This window comes from Phodopus roborovskii, unplaced genomic scaffold, assembly GCF_943737965.1.
Source record: "Phodopus roborovskii unplaced genomic scaffold, PHOROB, whole genome shotgun sequence".
NCBI classification, from domain to species: Eukaryota; Metazoa; Chordata; class Mammalia; order Rodentia; family Cricetidae; genus Phodopus; species Phodopus roborovskii.
In genome coordinates, this window is record NW_026125278.1 from 6,108,172 (window position 1) to 6,123,782 (window position 15,611).

General features: G+C 40.1%; 1 protein-coding gene across 2 annotated transcripts in view; it reads right to left on the reverse strand.

Annotated features, from left to right (window-relative positions):
* Prkacb (protein kinase cAMP-activated catalytic subunit beta) overlaps positions 1 to 15,611 on the reverse strand; it is an 89,780-nt gene that overhangs the window by 59,163 nt on the left and 15,006 nt on the right. Inside the window, exon 1 of one of the 2 annotated variants that reach the window (XM_051195013.1) lies at positions 2,260 to 2,484. The exons of the other annotated variant lie outside the window; for it this stretch is intronic. Within the exon in view, the coding sequence (XP_051050970.1) occupies positions 2,260 to 2,446 (187 nt within the window). The 5' untranslated portion in view covers positions 2,447 to 2,484. Of the gene's footprint in view, positions 1 to 2,259; positions 2,485 to 15,611 lie in introns of those variants that run through there. 2 annotated transcript variants of the gene reach the window in all.

Here is a 15,611-nt window from a genome sequence, read left to right on the forward strand (position 1 = left end):
GCACTTAATCATTTCCATCCACACCCCCAAAGAAATACGTTTTTTGAAAAAGCTCTTTGTTAGCACAATCACAAATGAATAAAACACATTTCCATCACACAAAATAAATAAATGCAGAGTACAGAAATGGCAGGGTTGTAGTTTCTATTTTCTGCATATTTTCATCTACACTGACAGACAAGAGTGCATGCTGACTGTGTCTCTCCTTACATATAAACTCACGGTGCCTACTAGAACATTTTGGGGATATGAAAAGGAGAAGAGGGTGGAGGAACATGTACTGAACTTCAGTTGCTCATTAACCATTTCTTACCCAAGCTCATTATTCTCAGAGCTACAACATTTGGTCATGATTGTATTTTTATGCCATGATCTTATTGCCTTATTTTTTTTTCATTTTAATAGAGGATAAAGCCCAGCATTTTTTAGCCTATTTTTCTAAAAGAAATTATATGTCTATCACAATACTGTACACTACCACTGAATTTAAAAATGTTACAGAAAGTGTACAGGTCTTACACACTTACAGCCCTTTCAGTCAAGTTCAAACATAACTTTCAATGATTAAATTCCATTCACTCCAAAAGCAGAAAACCAATTCTGTCTTTTTTTCCTTGTTTGAAATAAAAAATACCTCTAAAGAACACAAAATATCTACAAACTAGTTTATAAGGTTGGAATTCAGAGCAGGCAGCAGAACCATGAAGATTTTATCACAAAGCAGGTGTAACCTTGCGCTGCTATTCCAGTTCTCAACAGTTCATGAACTTAGACACACAGAAGACACGTCACCTCTTAACTTCCTGTGTAGTGAAGAATGAAGGTGCGGGCCTATAATCATAACACTCAGGAAGCTGAGGCAGGAGACCTTGTGTGAAACACACCCATACACCCCACACCCACAGAGAGACAGACACACACACACCCAGACACACAGAGACAGAAAGACAGACAGATACAAGCCCAGACACATACAGACAGACAGACACAGACACAGACACACACACACACACACACACACACTGAGACACACACACACACCCAGACACACAGAGACAGAAAGACAGACAGATACAAACCCAGACACATACAGACAGACACAGACACACACACACACACACACACACACACACACACACACACACACACACACACACTGAGACACACACACACACCCAGACACACAGAGACAGAAAGACAGACATACACACCCAGACACAGAGACAGACAGACATACACACACATACACTGAGAGAATATGTTGAATTACACTGAAGATGGTTTTGTACAAAAACACACTCTTTTTCCTTTTCTTCCTAGAGTAGCTTCAAGGAGTTAAAAACAAAATCAAGTCTGGTATAGTAAAACACACCCTAAGCTTCTGTAGAGCCATCCACATGTACACTTATTTTTGAAATGAGTTTTCTTCCTTAACTGCTTTGGAATCCATGGATACAAAGGGGCAAGTTCTACTTCTATCTGATGACAGCAGAAAATGGTTATGGACTCCTTGGGAGGGGTCCTAGCTGAAGTAGGGAATGGAGTTACCAGTGCTGTTCATATGTGAAACTCAGCCTGTAAACTTCATGCCATCGACGCTACTAAGTCATTTCGGCAAAGCAGTAGTATGTCTGAACATTTTAACAGACCCCAAAGAAACGTACTACAATGCACAAGTAGTTTAACCTACAGTCATATTTATGCAGGATATGAATGCAAATAAGAAAGGTTTGATGTCTATTATGTAACAAATGCAAACTTTTACATAGATTAATAATCTGCTTTTATTTTAAAGACTTTTCTGTAACAACTGAAATAACTTTCACATATGTATTAAACAGGTGACAAACCCAATAAAATGTTAACTGTAAACATAAACACATGTTTCTTGTCACATTCAAACTATAAAATTAGTTACAGATAAAAGAAATTTAAAAATGATCAGATCACTGTTTACATTTATATTTTTTTTTACCTTAGAAGAAAAAGTAAAAAATACAGTGATATATATTAGAAATTATATAAATATATCACTGACAATTTTGTCACTGATGTTTGACTGAGGTAGTCATGTAAATTTTTTTTAATGAACTACATACACATGATTCAGTTCAACTTTATGAAATTTCTCACCATCTTGAAAAATGTCCTTCTGCAAGTCATAAAACAGTTGACAAAACTGGGTTCTTTGTGTTTGCTCCTGAAACTCAAGTGCTACCAATTACAATGTATCTGTTAAAACAAACAAACAAAACTTACTTGATCTGTCCCATGAGGCAGTGTGCTCAGAGACCCGAAGGCTGTCATTTTCCAGAGCTGCCCTCTGGTCATGTGCGGTGCCTTTGGAGTGCCTGTGAAACAGCCGGCTGGCGAAACCTTCCAGCTTCTGGAGGGCCGTGGACGTGCCCGTGTGCTGGCCACAGGACAGGTCTTTGTAAGCTGCCATTCACGTGCAGTTACACTTTAAATAACTGCAAATGTTTCCAGAAGGAGCTCAACTTCCTATCAAGAAGCTAAGAGCTATGCATGTGTTAAAACTTCCTGTCTGCAGGGTTTGCAAACCACTACTGCTGCTGTTTCCTGTTAATATAAAACAGCACGTTACGAGCCTTCCTTTGTGAAACTCATCTCAGCTGGAGATGTACACGTTAAAACTTGCAATATCTGCTAAAAGGTTCCAAGTTTTTACTATTATGACAGTAACATGCATGGGGATGAACACAGTAAATATAAAGTTTCACATATAGAGCAAAGGTAAATGGTCTCATTCAAACTATGGGAAACTAGTTAAACATGTATTTCAACCCCATGTAACAAGAGGCCAAATATTAACATGCTAGAATTAGCTTACAGGAAGTCAGCTGACATACAGATTCTATGAATCTTTATAAGCAGCAAACTTTCCATGAAAATTGGTGTGAATAGATGTGACAAGACTCTTTCAAAAAATAGCTAATACATATGTCATAACTAAGAAAAAAAAACCTGAACTAATTTCAAAGAGTTCAAAGTTGCTAACTCACTCACTCAAGTTTAATACAGAAATTTAGCATACCCATTTTGCTTATCAAATTTATTTATAAATAGTACATTTCAAAACACGCTAACATTTGGAAAAAAATAAAACAGGAAAAATCCAATTTAAATTATGGAAGACAACCATAAGTTGTAATTTTATAGGCTGTTAGCCATACCATGCAATTTTCATTCAGGGAAAAAGTATTCCTTCCAAGTGGTTGAACTCGGAATAGAAAAGACTGCTGCTTCCCCGATCTTCTGTTTAATGACATCTTAGAAACATTACCTACAACAAATAAAATTTACCACCTATAGTCTGCAGGGTAAAAGGTAATTGATGGCACTTAGTAAGTTTTGAATTTTTGCCTTTTGATATTATATGTGTCAGGAATGACCCTCCCACCCCCACCCCGTAAGTTCAAATACAGGAAAAGGAAAACGAAGGGAAGACTTTAAAAAAATCTTTCTGGAAAATAACTAAGACCATATGTCCCATTAGCTGCTTTAATACACTAAGTAGGAACCAAAATGGTAAATAAAATGTGCATGGACAATAATGTAAGCACACCAGGCTCACACCTGCAGAATCACAAGCAGTTCTGCCAGGGAGACACCGAGCTGTGAACCCTGCCATGTAAAGCGTGGGCTACAAAGGGGATAGCCGGGTAAGCAACAGGACCTACACGACTAACCGTAAAAACGTGCAGCTGCCTCTAAAATCAACTGTGGCTGGTCAGTGATGTATTAACACCTGCAGGCAATGTATCACACAAAACAGAGAGACTGGGAGCCTGCAGGGTTTGTGTCCAGAGCAGAGTGACCAGCAGGCAAGGAAAAAACAGACTTCCAGTCAGTACCAGGCTCGGCACCAATGTCACCTTGTCGGCACAGCATTCCCACACAAGTCTTAGGAAGCAAACTGTTCTCCTGCGTCCACTGCCCTTATCACGGCATGCTAATATTGGCTATTTATGGAGCTGAGTCCCTGTGTCTTACCTGAATAAGTGAAGTATTCATTGTTAGCACTCTAAAGTTCGAAGAAAAATCCCCAGATACTAGAAAACATTGCGTTTATAACAGGACTATATTTGTAAATGAACTAGCAAGCACTAAGTAATTTATGTTAGATAATAATGGAAGTGATATTATCAGACTTTCCAGTTTTCGACAATCAAAGTTTATCTCCCCTCTTCTAAAGTGCAAACACAAATTTTCAACCCACTTCTTTTGCCCCTGATTTCGATCAGGGACCTCTCCACATACTACACCCATGGTGTTTCCTTGTCAAACACAACTAAGTGTCCGTGACATTGCAGCCCTGCAGTGTTCACTGTTAACAGACATCTAGCCAGACTTAGTTTGATGCTGCTTAAACACAGCAGTCCCACGCTTCAGACAGGAAATGAGATTCATTTTATTAAAACACATAAGATATAAAATTATTATAGCAAACAAGCAAAATTCACAAACTGAGTATTTGAAAATGCTTGTTTGAAAGCTTCTCTTTTCCTTTTCTTATTTAAATAAAGCTCTTTCCTTTTGTTTGGAAGATCATGCAGAATGTAGAATATTTCATTTTTGAACTATTTCTCTATGATAATGTGACCAGGAAGCTGTTGCTATGGAGTTCAGAGAATTTGCTTTTTATTTAAAAAGAACTCTACTGGCATCTACTGCCTGAAAGAAACAACTGCAGCTCCAACAAAGATGGAATTACAAGAAACAACAGCAGTTTTTCAGAAGTGATCTTGCTCTGACTGCTGTATGCAGTATGTATGCAACACATACATACATGTTTCTTAATTTGATGTAAAATTATGTTAATTATGATGTAATTATATAAATTATGTAAAATTATGATGTTAATGATACATTTACTACACACTTTGCCATATACAAGAAGATATTGTGTGATTAAGGCTCACAAACTCTTTATGAGTATCAGGATCAATATCAAGTGATTCCCCCCAACTGGGGTCTCACCCATTCTAAACAAGCACTGAACTAACTGAGATATGTTCTCAGATATTTCAAAAACTGTATTTTGAGGCAGGGTCTTGCTACGTTGCTCAAGCTGGTCTGGAAATTGAGTTTCCCTTATCTTAGACTCGCTGAGCTGAGCACTGGTACTGCAGAACTATGGCTCCCCGCTCAGCTAACCACACCCATTTCAAGATGGAAACACACTTAAAAACCTCGGTGACTTGCCCAGAGTCACCAGGTGTTCTACACTCCACAGCAGGGCTCTGCACAAAGTTTCTCCTGTTGGGAAGTGACAGTGAGAGCCTTGGGCATGACTGGCTGCTGGATCTTCTCTCCGGGATTCGAGACTGCCATGGGTATGGGTGACCTTCAGAAGGTCACCTTGTAGCCTGTCCATTTTGTTGCCCATACCTATGTTTACAACCACGCTGGGGCCAAGCAAAATTATGTACAGAAGTTTGAAGGTTAAGGGAGACATGGAATCATATTTAATTTGTAATGATGTTGCCTTCACATGGAGGACAAATAGCATGACCTTATTAACTCAAATAAAAGTTTATAGTGTTGCCTCTTCTACAATGTTATCTAAGTGATTTCACATACAACATGTCAAATTCATTTTAGCTAGCATAGTAACTGATACTTATCCATGTAGTCTGAATGTTCACCTTTAATGAGTAAGTATTCCACTGTATGGATTTACCACAATTTACACAACCCCTAAGAAACTGCATTTGCACCTGTCAAAAATGAAGTGGCTGTATCTGTGTATATCTACTCCTGGGGCCTGGTCTCTTACTTCATCCACCTGTGTCAGTCACTGCATCTCTACCATACTGACTTTGGAGGCTGCGAATTGCTATTCACCCTAAAATCTTAGTGTAAATCTTCTAACTCCCACCCCATCATTTTCCTGATTCTCCCTTCTCCCCGTGTATGTGTGTGTGTGTGTGTGTGTATGATGGAAGTTAAACCCAGAGTAAATCAATTTAGTTATCTTTATAAAAGTAATCATGTAGCCAGGCAGTGGTGGTATCCACGCCCTTAATCCCAGCACTCTAGAGTCAGAGACAGGAGGATCTCTGTGAGTTCGAGGACAGCCTGGTCTACAAAATGAGTTCCAGGACAACCAAGGCTACACAGAGAAACTCTGCCTCAAAAACAAAACAAAACAAAAAAGCAAAAACAAACAAACAAAAAACCAAAACCAAAACAAACAAACAAAAAGTAATCATGTTAGGGTTTTATTGGGATTTTGCTCATTGTGAGAAATAACATCTTAACCCTGTACAATCAATCCATGACCCTAGAGTCTCTTGGGCTTTATTGGGATTTTGCTCATTGAGATTTAACATCTTCACTTTACACAATCATTCCATAACCCTAGAGTTTCCTAGCACTAACCTGGGTGTACAATTTCATTTTGAAAAAAATCAGTCGTCTACAGTTTTCAGTGTGGAAAACTTATACATAATTTGGTAAATATAGACTCAAGCCTTTTTTAAGGTTTAAATTGGCTTTTAACTGATGCATAAAAACATGGAATTATATATACTATGGTGTATTGAAACAGAACACAATATACCAATTTTGAATGTTTTTTTATTTTCAAATATTTTATAATTGTTCACTGCTGGTGTTTATATATTGATACTGAATAGTCTACCCATGATAACCTTGCCGGTTCCTTTTTTTGTAGATTTCTTGGGATTTTTAATATAGATTTAGTCATTTTTGGCCTCCATTCCCCTAAGACTTCTGCTTCCTTTGATTTCCTTGCCATACATTTTGAATGTCTATGACTTCCACTGCAATGCTCAACAAGAGAAGAGAGGATAGGATTGTCTTATTTTATGTCTTAGGAAGAAAGTCTTTCTTCATTTACTATGATAACTGTAGACACAATTTTGGTAACTATCCTTATTGGATCTAATAAATTTCTTCCTGTTTTGGTGATAACTTGCAGATACATTGTTGCATCACATGGTTTCAATTCTTTTGTCTGAACCAGCTTGGAGGAACACCTGCCATTCTTTTCATATAGTGCTGGATTTAATTTACTAATAATGCTATAGGGATTTTTTGTGCCTATATTTAGATTAGACACTGTTTTAACACTTTTATTTTCAGATTTTGCCTATGTTTTTGGAAGCAGGATAAGATGACTTCATAAAAATAAGATGAAATGTATGTCTTCCATTTTCAAGAAAAGATTCTGAAAGGGATACTCGTTTTTTTTTTTTGTGTGTGTGTGTGTGTGTGTGTGTGTGTTTTCGTTTAAAGTTTGGGGAAACTTGCCAATGAAATTATATGGGAAAGGAAGGTTTTGTTTTCATTGAGAGATTACAAATACTAACAGTTTCTTCAATAGATACAGTACAACTGAACTGTCTGTTTCTCTGTGTATGTGCACACACGGATTAAGAGATGTCTAGTACTACTGAAGCTCCCTTGTGCATCTGTGAAGGCATTTCTACTGAACTGATGTGGAAGAGTGTCTGAGAGGACACTCTGCTAGCTATGAGCGGTGCCTTCCCACAAGCTGACAGCCAGATGAGAAAGGAGAGCACAGGCCAGTAAGGTCCCTTGAGCCCACCTACTGTGCTCACATCAGGTACCTGCTTCTGCAGCCATTTAGTGTGGACTCAACAGCCCTGACTTCAGGGAGCTTCCAGCTTCCAGCACTGGAGTGGGATGGCTGAGACCTATGTGTAGCATGAGTAATATAAACCCTGAGTCAGACAATGGGCTTCAGGTTGAAGATCAGCGAAGCAAAGCAGCCAGCCAGCAGCTCTTGCCTCTTCCAAGGCTGGAATGGAGATCCTGTCTTCCCTGTGACTGGACACTAAATTTGACATGAGACACTTTGCTTCTTCCTTGCATACCTCTCTAGTGCTGGGATTAAACGAGTGAGTTCTGTTACTATTACTGTTTTAGACTGATACACTCGTGTGTATCCCAGGGTGGTCTTGAACTCACAGAGATCCATCTGCCTCTGTCTCCCCGAGTCCTGGGAGTAACAGACTGCCTAGCTTCTACAGCTAACTAGTGTGGCTGGCTTTGCATTCTGATCCACAGGCAAACTTCATTAAATCATGAACAATATATCACCACACCTACGGCTTTCTGGACAGTGACCCTGGCTCTGTTTCTTGTCAGTGCAGATGGCTGTTAACTGAGTTTTGTGTAAGCCAACCAAACACATACCCTTTAAAGTACACACACATTATATTGGCTCTGTCCTTCTAGGAGCTCTAATGAAACAGTGCTGTTTACTATCTTCTATAGTCTGGGCTTTGTTTAATTACTGTGCTTGTTTTAAACTTGAAATTGATCAGCATGTCTGGTATTAGATGAAACGTGTTCTCCTGGCTCTCTTCCCCTCCTCTACACCCCACCCCATCTTTTATGCGTCCTTTCCCTTTCACCTCCATGTTTCCATGAACATTTTCTCCTTGATCACTTTCTCCACACTTCCAGGCTCCTCTCAGGTTTCACAGCCTATGCCCCACTCACCGCTACTTACAAACAGACACAGGGTAAAGTAGGACCCTTACGACAAAGGACAGACAATGACTGTCTGAGACCAACATACCCCTTGATATAATAGTTTGAAGATGTATATATTTTTCCACATTTTTCATTGTTTTATAGCTGAAATAAATTCCAGCATGTAGATATTCTCCTAGGGATCATTTTAGCTATTCCCTGGCTATGCTTCACACAAATTTTAAAATTATTTTTCCTAGTTTTGTGAAGAATGTCATTACATAGAATCAATTAGAACCTCCCTCAAAAATACAAGAAGAGGTTTGTTACCTAGGTAATGCCAGACTCTGGTGAATTATGATTAACAATAACAGTGTTTGCATTTATATTCTCCCTGGTTCTCCTCATTTTAAACAAACTTCTTCAAATTATTTAATGGAGAAGAAAACAGCATATTGCTGGATCTTGTATGGGCCAGTTACATTTAATGTAATTATTGGCATAACTAGGTTTAGATCTGGTTATGTTTCTCTTCTGTTTTACTCCTTAAATTTCAATGAATAGAACTGACATGCTGGAAAGTACATGTCTTTGGGGTTAGTGCAGTAGTTTCAATTGTCTCGATATACAAATAAAACAGTGAGATCACACCCACAATGGAGAGGGTGGATGTAACCATACCTCCATAACTTCCTCACACTTCCTTACTCTCTCTTGTCTCATGTTAACAATAAGACAACCTGCATTCCATAGACCTTTACATAAATAGGATTCCATTCTTAACGTTTTTGTCTTATAACTGATTGAAATGCATAGTGTTGCATAAATTCTCACTCTCCAGTTTTACTGACATCTTGCTTGTATGTAGTGGATTTTTATAATTAATCCATCAAACACACTAGGATAACCAGCTCCTTGGTTTTGCATAGCATCTTTTTCTGCTCCAGGACTACCCCCCCCCCCAGGATGCCACAGTACTACTGCGGTAAATAAGGATCAGGATAAACAAATAGGCCGAATAGATGTTTAATCAGGGAGAAATAACTTACAACCTAGACAGATGAACACCAGGAAATTCAACCCGATCCTCTCCTGTCCGAGTCACACCAGAATAAGAGAGCCTTTCCTGGCCCCCTCCGACCTCCTTCCACAGGTCACTTCCGCCCATGGCTCCACCCCCAATGGGCGTGGTCAGTGCTACAGAAGGACTACCTCACTACAACAGTACATTAAGTCTCTTTGTGTTTTTCTTGGCTGTGACATCTGTAGATTTTTCTTTCATTTTCCCCCTCAGAACTTTAGGAAGCACTGATCACCAACACTGTAAAATGTCCCTCACCAGAATGTTCTTGTTTTCCTGATTAATGATAGGTATGATGCTCAGCTATTTATATCATGTTATTATCAAGTTTATATATCAATGTAACTTATTACCGCAGAAGCTCTGATCATCGGATATAGTTAGAATACACTCTATCTCCCTGGGGACTGAGCACAATTCTTCAGCATGGGTGATGTGGTCTTTGCCCCTATTAATAATGTACTGCTGTTAACTTGTTTACTCAGATTTGGGCCTCTAATCCAACACCGTACTATTTATTCATACTCTGGCCACTGGATGCTCTTTAGCTTCACCTGTGTCCCTGTGATATGTGCACACATCTCCTCACTTTCTCACACACCCAGATGCTCCATCTCTGTCCAAGTCCTAGGTTCAGCACTTTCTCCAAGGCCCATGTTTCCCTTTCATTGGTAATTTGAAACCAAGATCAGGGAATCAGGTATGCCCATTATTACCGGGGTGATCAGGGAATCAGATATACCCATTATTACCGGGGTGATCAGGGAATCAGGTATGCCCATTATTACTGGGGTTTGCTCTGCAGGTTCCACATATTTAGAGGCTTTCTAGTATTGATTTCTAATGTCCACTGTAGTGTGAGGAAATAGTTTATGAAACCTTTGTTTTTAGTTTGCTAAACTGTGGTTTCTGGGCTAGAATGTGGTCTTTGGTGAACATTCTGCATAGTGGGTTGGGGAGGGAGGGCTGACACTCTGTTGTGGAATAGAACAGCCCACACATGTCACCTGAGTAGAGCTGACTGCCATCACTGTTCAGGTGATCAATACATGGGGTGATTTCAGCGTGCCTGGTGGGGTTTTAAAGGAGCAGTGCTGGAGCCCCTGGCTGTGAGCATGGGCTTGTGCTTCTCCTTCCAGGTGACTGGCGGCAAGTATGTAACACCCGCTCTGCAAGTATGTAACACCCGCTCTGTGCCCGGCCCTTCCCAGCCCTTCCCAGCTGCGCTCTGAGGTCAGTGTCTGAGGCTAAGGCAGCTATTCCCACGTCCTTATGTTAGTGACTGCAAGGCGGGCTTCTGTCCTCCCCACCCATCTGTTCGTATTCAGTGTGGGTTTCCAAGATAAAACACACAGTGGGATTTTGTTTATGCTTTTGTATCTGAGTCTCATCTTAATCTACCCTGACAATGACCTGTCCTGTAATTGGTGTACTGACATCCTTTGAAGTGACCCTTGACAAAGACTCATATTTGCTGTTTGTACTCTTTTTGTTTTAACTTAAATTTCACTCATTACCCTCTCATCAAAACTGCTCTGATTTCGAGACACATGCTATACTGGCTGACTTGGAATTCTCAATTTACATCTTTAAGTAACCTAAGTTCAGTTTCAAGAAAGCACCCTATTGCTCCCTTTTAGTAAAATACTGTGTTCCATCACTAAACATGTTAAAAATGACCAGATATAAAGAGGTCTCAGAACCCATGGTGATTACTGAGATAAGCAATTAAAGGAACAGTGTGTGTGTATACGATGTATGTATGTATGCGGAATATATTCTATAAAAAAGGAACACATACAGATTCATGGCTTCAGAGGGGTTCAATTATAGACATCTGCTTTTATGCCTGAGGTCAGGGGGAACATGTAGGTGGGGACATGGTAGAGCAAAGCCATCTTATGCTATCCAGGAAGCAGAGAAAGATGCGAGGGATGCTCTGGGGCAAGGAAAGTTATAACCTTTAAAGGCAATCCCCTAATTTCTTACTTCCTAAAGCACCACTCCTGAAGTTTCCATCACTTCCCAACAGTCTGTTATCCCCATACGGTGACACAAAGAACATGCCTTTAACACGTGAACTTAAAAGGGCGTACACTTCAGATCTTAACCAGAAGTATGAACAGCACAAACATGGACTTTCAGCCATCTTCCCTTGCAGACCCTGACCCCCCAAGCATATGTTACAACTTTTTACATTGAATCATAGGCTCTTAAGAGTCTCTCCCCCATTGCTGGCAATAACAAATGCCCCCTCGGCTACTGCACTGAATCCCGTGGAATCCCCATTCTCTCTGTTTTTACACACTTGTGCACTGCTACTTGAGACACAAGTTTCAGTCACATGTTTCAGTGCACACCTGGCTTGAGGTGGGGTCAGGAGAAAAGGACCACCCAAACTTCACTCACTGGCTCCTTCCTGCAGGGAACTCCCTTCCTACTGGAGCCTAGAGTATAGACTGAAAGGGGTGGGGTGTGGATTTTAAAACCATGAATTCACCCTTCTCTTTCCAGGGTTTGGCTTCCCTGCCCAAACTGCTTGCTGTCATTTACCCTTCAAAGTGTTTCCATAGCAACTGTAAGTATTCTGGTAGGAGAACCAGGATAATGTGAGCTTACTTCCTCTCATTAGTCAACACTAGAAGCCAATCTCACCTTTTTTATTTTAGTAAACTGGTAACTGATTGAGAAATTAAGATTTCTCAACTTGCAGTATGGTTTCAGTGTAAAGTTAACAAACACACTTTTCTAAATAAATCCAACCAAACTGCAGCGCTTTTGTCACAGAACTGTGAACAGGAAGTCATGCACGTGGCTTGGAGGTGGCAAGTGGTTAAGCACATGTGCAAAGGACCCAGGTTTGGCTCCTAGAACCCAAGGGCAGCTCACAAATGTCCGTAACACTGACGCCCTCTTCTGGCCACCAGGCACACGTGACATACATGCATGCATGCAGACTGACATTCATACACCAGGCACACGTGATATACATGCATGCATGCAGACTGACATTCATACACCAGGCACACGTGACATACATGCATGCATGCAGACTGACATTCATACACATAAAAGAGAATCTCTTTTTTAAAGTTACACAAATATATTCCTTTCAAAATGTAATTTTTATATAAAATATATGGCAACCACTCAGAATAAAGGTGATGTGTTACTAGTGAGGAATTACTATTTAACACTCAAGAAACTTTACAAGTAAACAAATTCTTGTGATCACTCTCCATAATTTTCAGCTTTGGGTCTCCTTAATGCCTAGCTAACAGACGATAAATCTCGAAGCACAATGTTCTAAGGCAGTATCCAGTCTTGTTTAATATTCTCTCATTCACAGGAAACTCACGTGACTTCCAATGGCCTCCGGAATCCGAAGTAACCGAGCACTATCACCAACCTTTAGTAGGCCTCCTATTTCTGCACATGTCCTTCCTAACCCATGTCTATAAACTCAGGTTCTTGCTCTGATCCAAAGCCACACTTGGGATTTAAAGAGCACATTCTGGAAGGCAGGATGCTCTGTTCTTCCCACTAGTTCCAACAACCCACAAACAAATTTTGGCAAAAGCTTTTGCAGGTGGAATTAAGGTGACTGATACCAAAACAGACGGATTATTCAGGTGCCCTGAGATAAACCTATTGGCTTTTAACTAGAAAATGTTCTTGAGTTGGAAGCCAAAGAGCAATTACATGGCAAGAAGTCATTACATTCCAAGCCTGACAGCAACCAGAAGTGCAATAAAGTGAAAGGAATTGGGAAGACGACTCTGTGGATCAGAACAATAAAGTATGGAAGTCTGAAACTCCAGATCAAGGTGGACACAGGATTCTCTTCACCAAACATTTTGAAACCCTTCCTGTTGGTGAGACACTTGTCTTTCATTTATTACTCAACAGCCAGGACCATGGCCAGACAGCCAGTCTACATCACCCTGGAGGGGTTCTCTAGGTTCCCTACACAGAAGTGAAAACCCCAAGCCCCTGTGTTTCACCTAGAATAGGAGCAGGGGAGAGTTCCTGGCAATGTGCCTACAGGTGAACTGTAGACTCAGGCATCTGACAGAGAGTGCAAGTTCGTGTGAGTGTGCACATGTGTACATGGACATGTGATGGCCACGAAATAACCTCCAGCATCATTCTTAGGAATGTCTTTCAGTGGTCTGGAACTGTCCAAGCAGGATAGGCTGATTGGCCAGTCAGTAAATCCTGGGGATCCATCGGTTTCTCCAGGGCTAGGATTACAAGCACATGCCACCATACCTTGCTTTTTGTTTTGTTTTGCTTTCTGTATTCATTCTGGAGATTGAAATCATGTCCTCAACATTGATAGAGTGAATTATCTGCTCAGCTCCTAAAGGGCATTTATTAGTCCTCAGTATAGTATATATATTTTCAACTACAGCATTTTCAAACAGCATTTTGTTTGTTTTGTTTTGTTTGGGCTGGAGACTGAGGACTGAATCCATGTCCATCCACTTGCTATGTTAGTGCTCTAACCACAAAGCTAAGCCCCAGACTTTCTTTGCACAAATGTTTTAGTAACTTGTTAATACTCTGGAAATGTGAAAACACATCAAGGTGCCACAACACCAAAGATAAAAAGCACTAAGATTTTCTGATTTTATTTTCATTCTATTTTAAAGTACCAACAAGAAACAACCACATCCAATACTAGTTTCTCTATGAGAAGGCTGCAATCACTTCACTAACTTTCATTTCTTTATCTTTCTTTCTTTTTTGTTTTTGTTTTCTTTTTCATTCTTTGGCACAGGATTTCTCTGTATTGCTTTGGAGCCTGTCCTGGAACTAGCTCTGTAGACCAGGCTGGCCTCAAGCTCACAAAGATCCAGCTGCCTCTGCCTCCCGAGTGCTGAGATTAAAGTTGTGCGCCACCAACGTCTGGCCTAACTTTCATTTCTATACTACCTTACAAGTTATATTCTTATTGAGACTCTGATAAATGGCTAACAAACTTGACCCAGTTTTAATATCAGGTGACACCTGAAGAAACGTTGGGATTCTGGGAACATCAAAAGTAGTTATGAGTACATACTATACTACACTGTATAAACAGCCCCATGTGTCACATTTCCCACCAAGAAATAAGTGCATCTGGGGCTTTCAGGTTTACAGTGAGAACTAGGTTATAGCTTAAACTGACCCCACCTGAAGTATCTCAGCCCCCAAATAGAAAATCTGGTACCATGATAGGAATAAATAGATGACACTGAACTCACAGCAGTATAGGAAACACAGTCAACCAGAAGGTGGCAGAATGGAGCTATGTACAATGGAAATTAAAATCTACAGAATTCTTTTGTCATTTCTGCAGGTTTGGACAGCAGAAGAAAAGTACAGTTTTGGACCCTCATCCAGAGGATGTGCTAGGAATGTACAGGAAGATATTTCACGTGCCGTGCACAGACTAGGTTATAAAACTCTCACACAGACCGTCCTAACAGAAGACTGGTCCCCATTGTCCTGTTCCCAGAAACACATTTATAAACTGCTAAGAAAAATAAGGCCCTCCACACCCTATGTACCATTCCAATATTGCGTCTGAATTCACTGAACTCCTTGGAGAATCACTACAAATGTTATGCCATTTAACATATTTTATTTGATAAGGCTGGTAGCAGTTACGGGCAACAGCAAAGTGAAATCCTTTATAAAATTCATAATGCTATTAAGAAAAGTTGCTTTTATATTGGGTGTTTAATAAGGTTAGCTATATTTTTCTTAAATACCACTTGCTTGTTTACAACAGATGTGTTTGTCTTTGCATTGGTGATCACTACTACTAGGCCCATAATACATAAACCACTACAAGTTTTTGCTCAATAGGATACAACTCAAGGTGAAAACTAAGACTGAAAACCACTGAACAGATACCTATGAGCTTATGGGACCCCATGAGCCCATAGGGAGTGGCACTATCAGGAGGTGTGACTCTGTTGGAGTAGGTGTGGTCTTGTGGGAGGAAGTGTGTCACTGTGGAGGGGGGCTTTGAGGTCTCCTATGCTCAAGC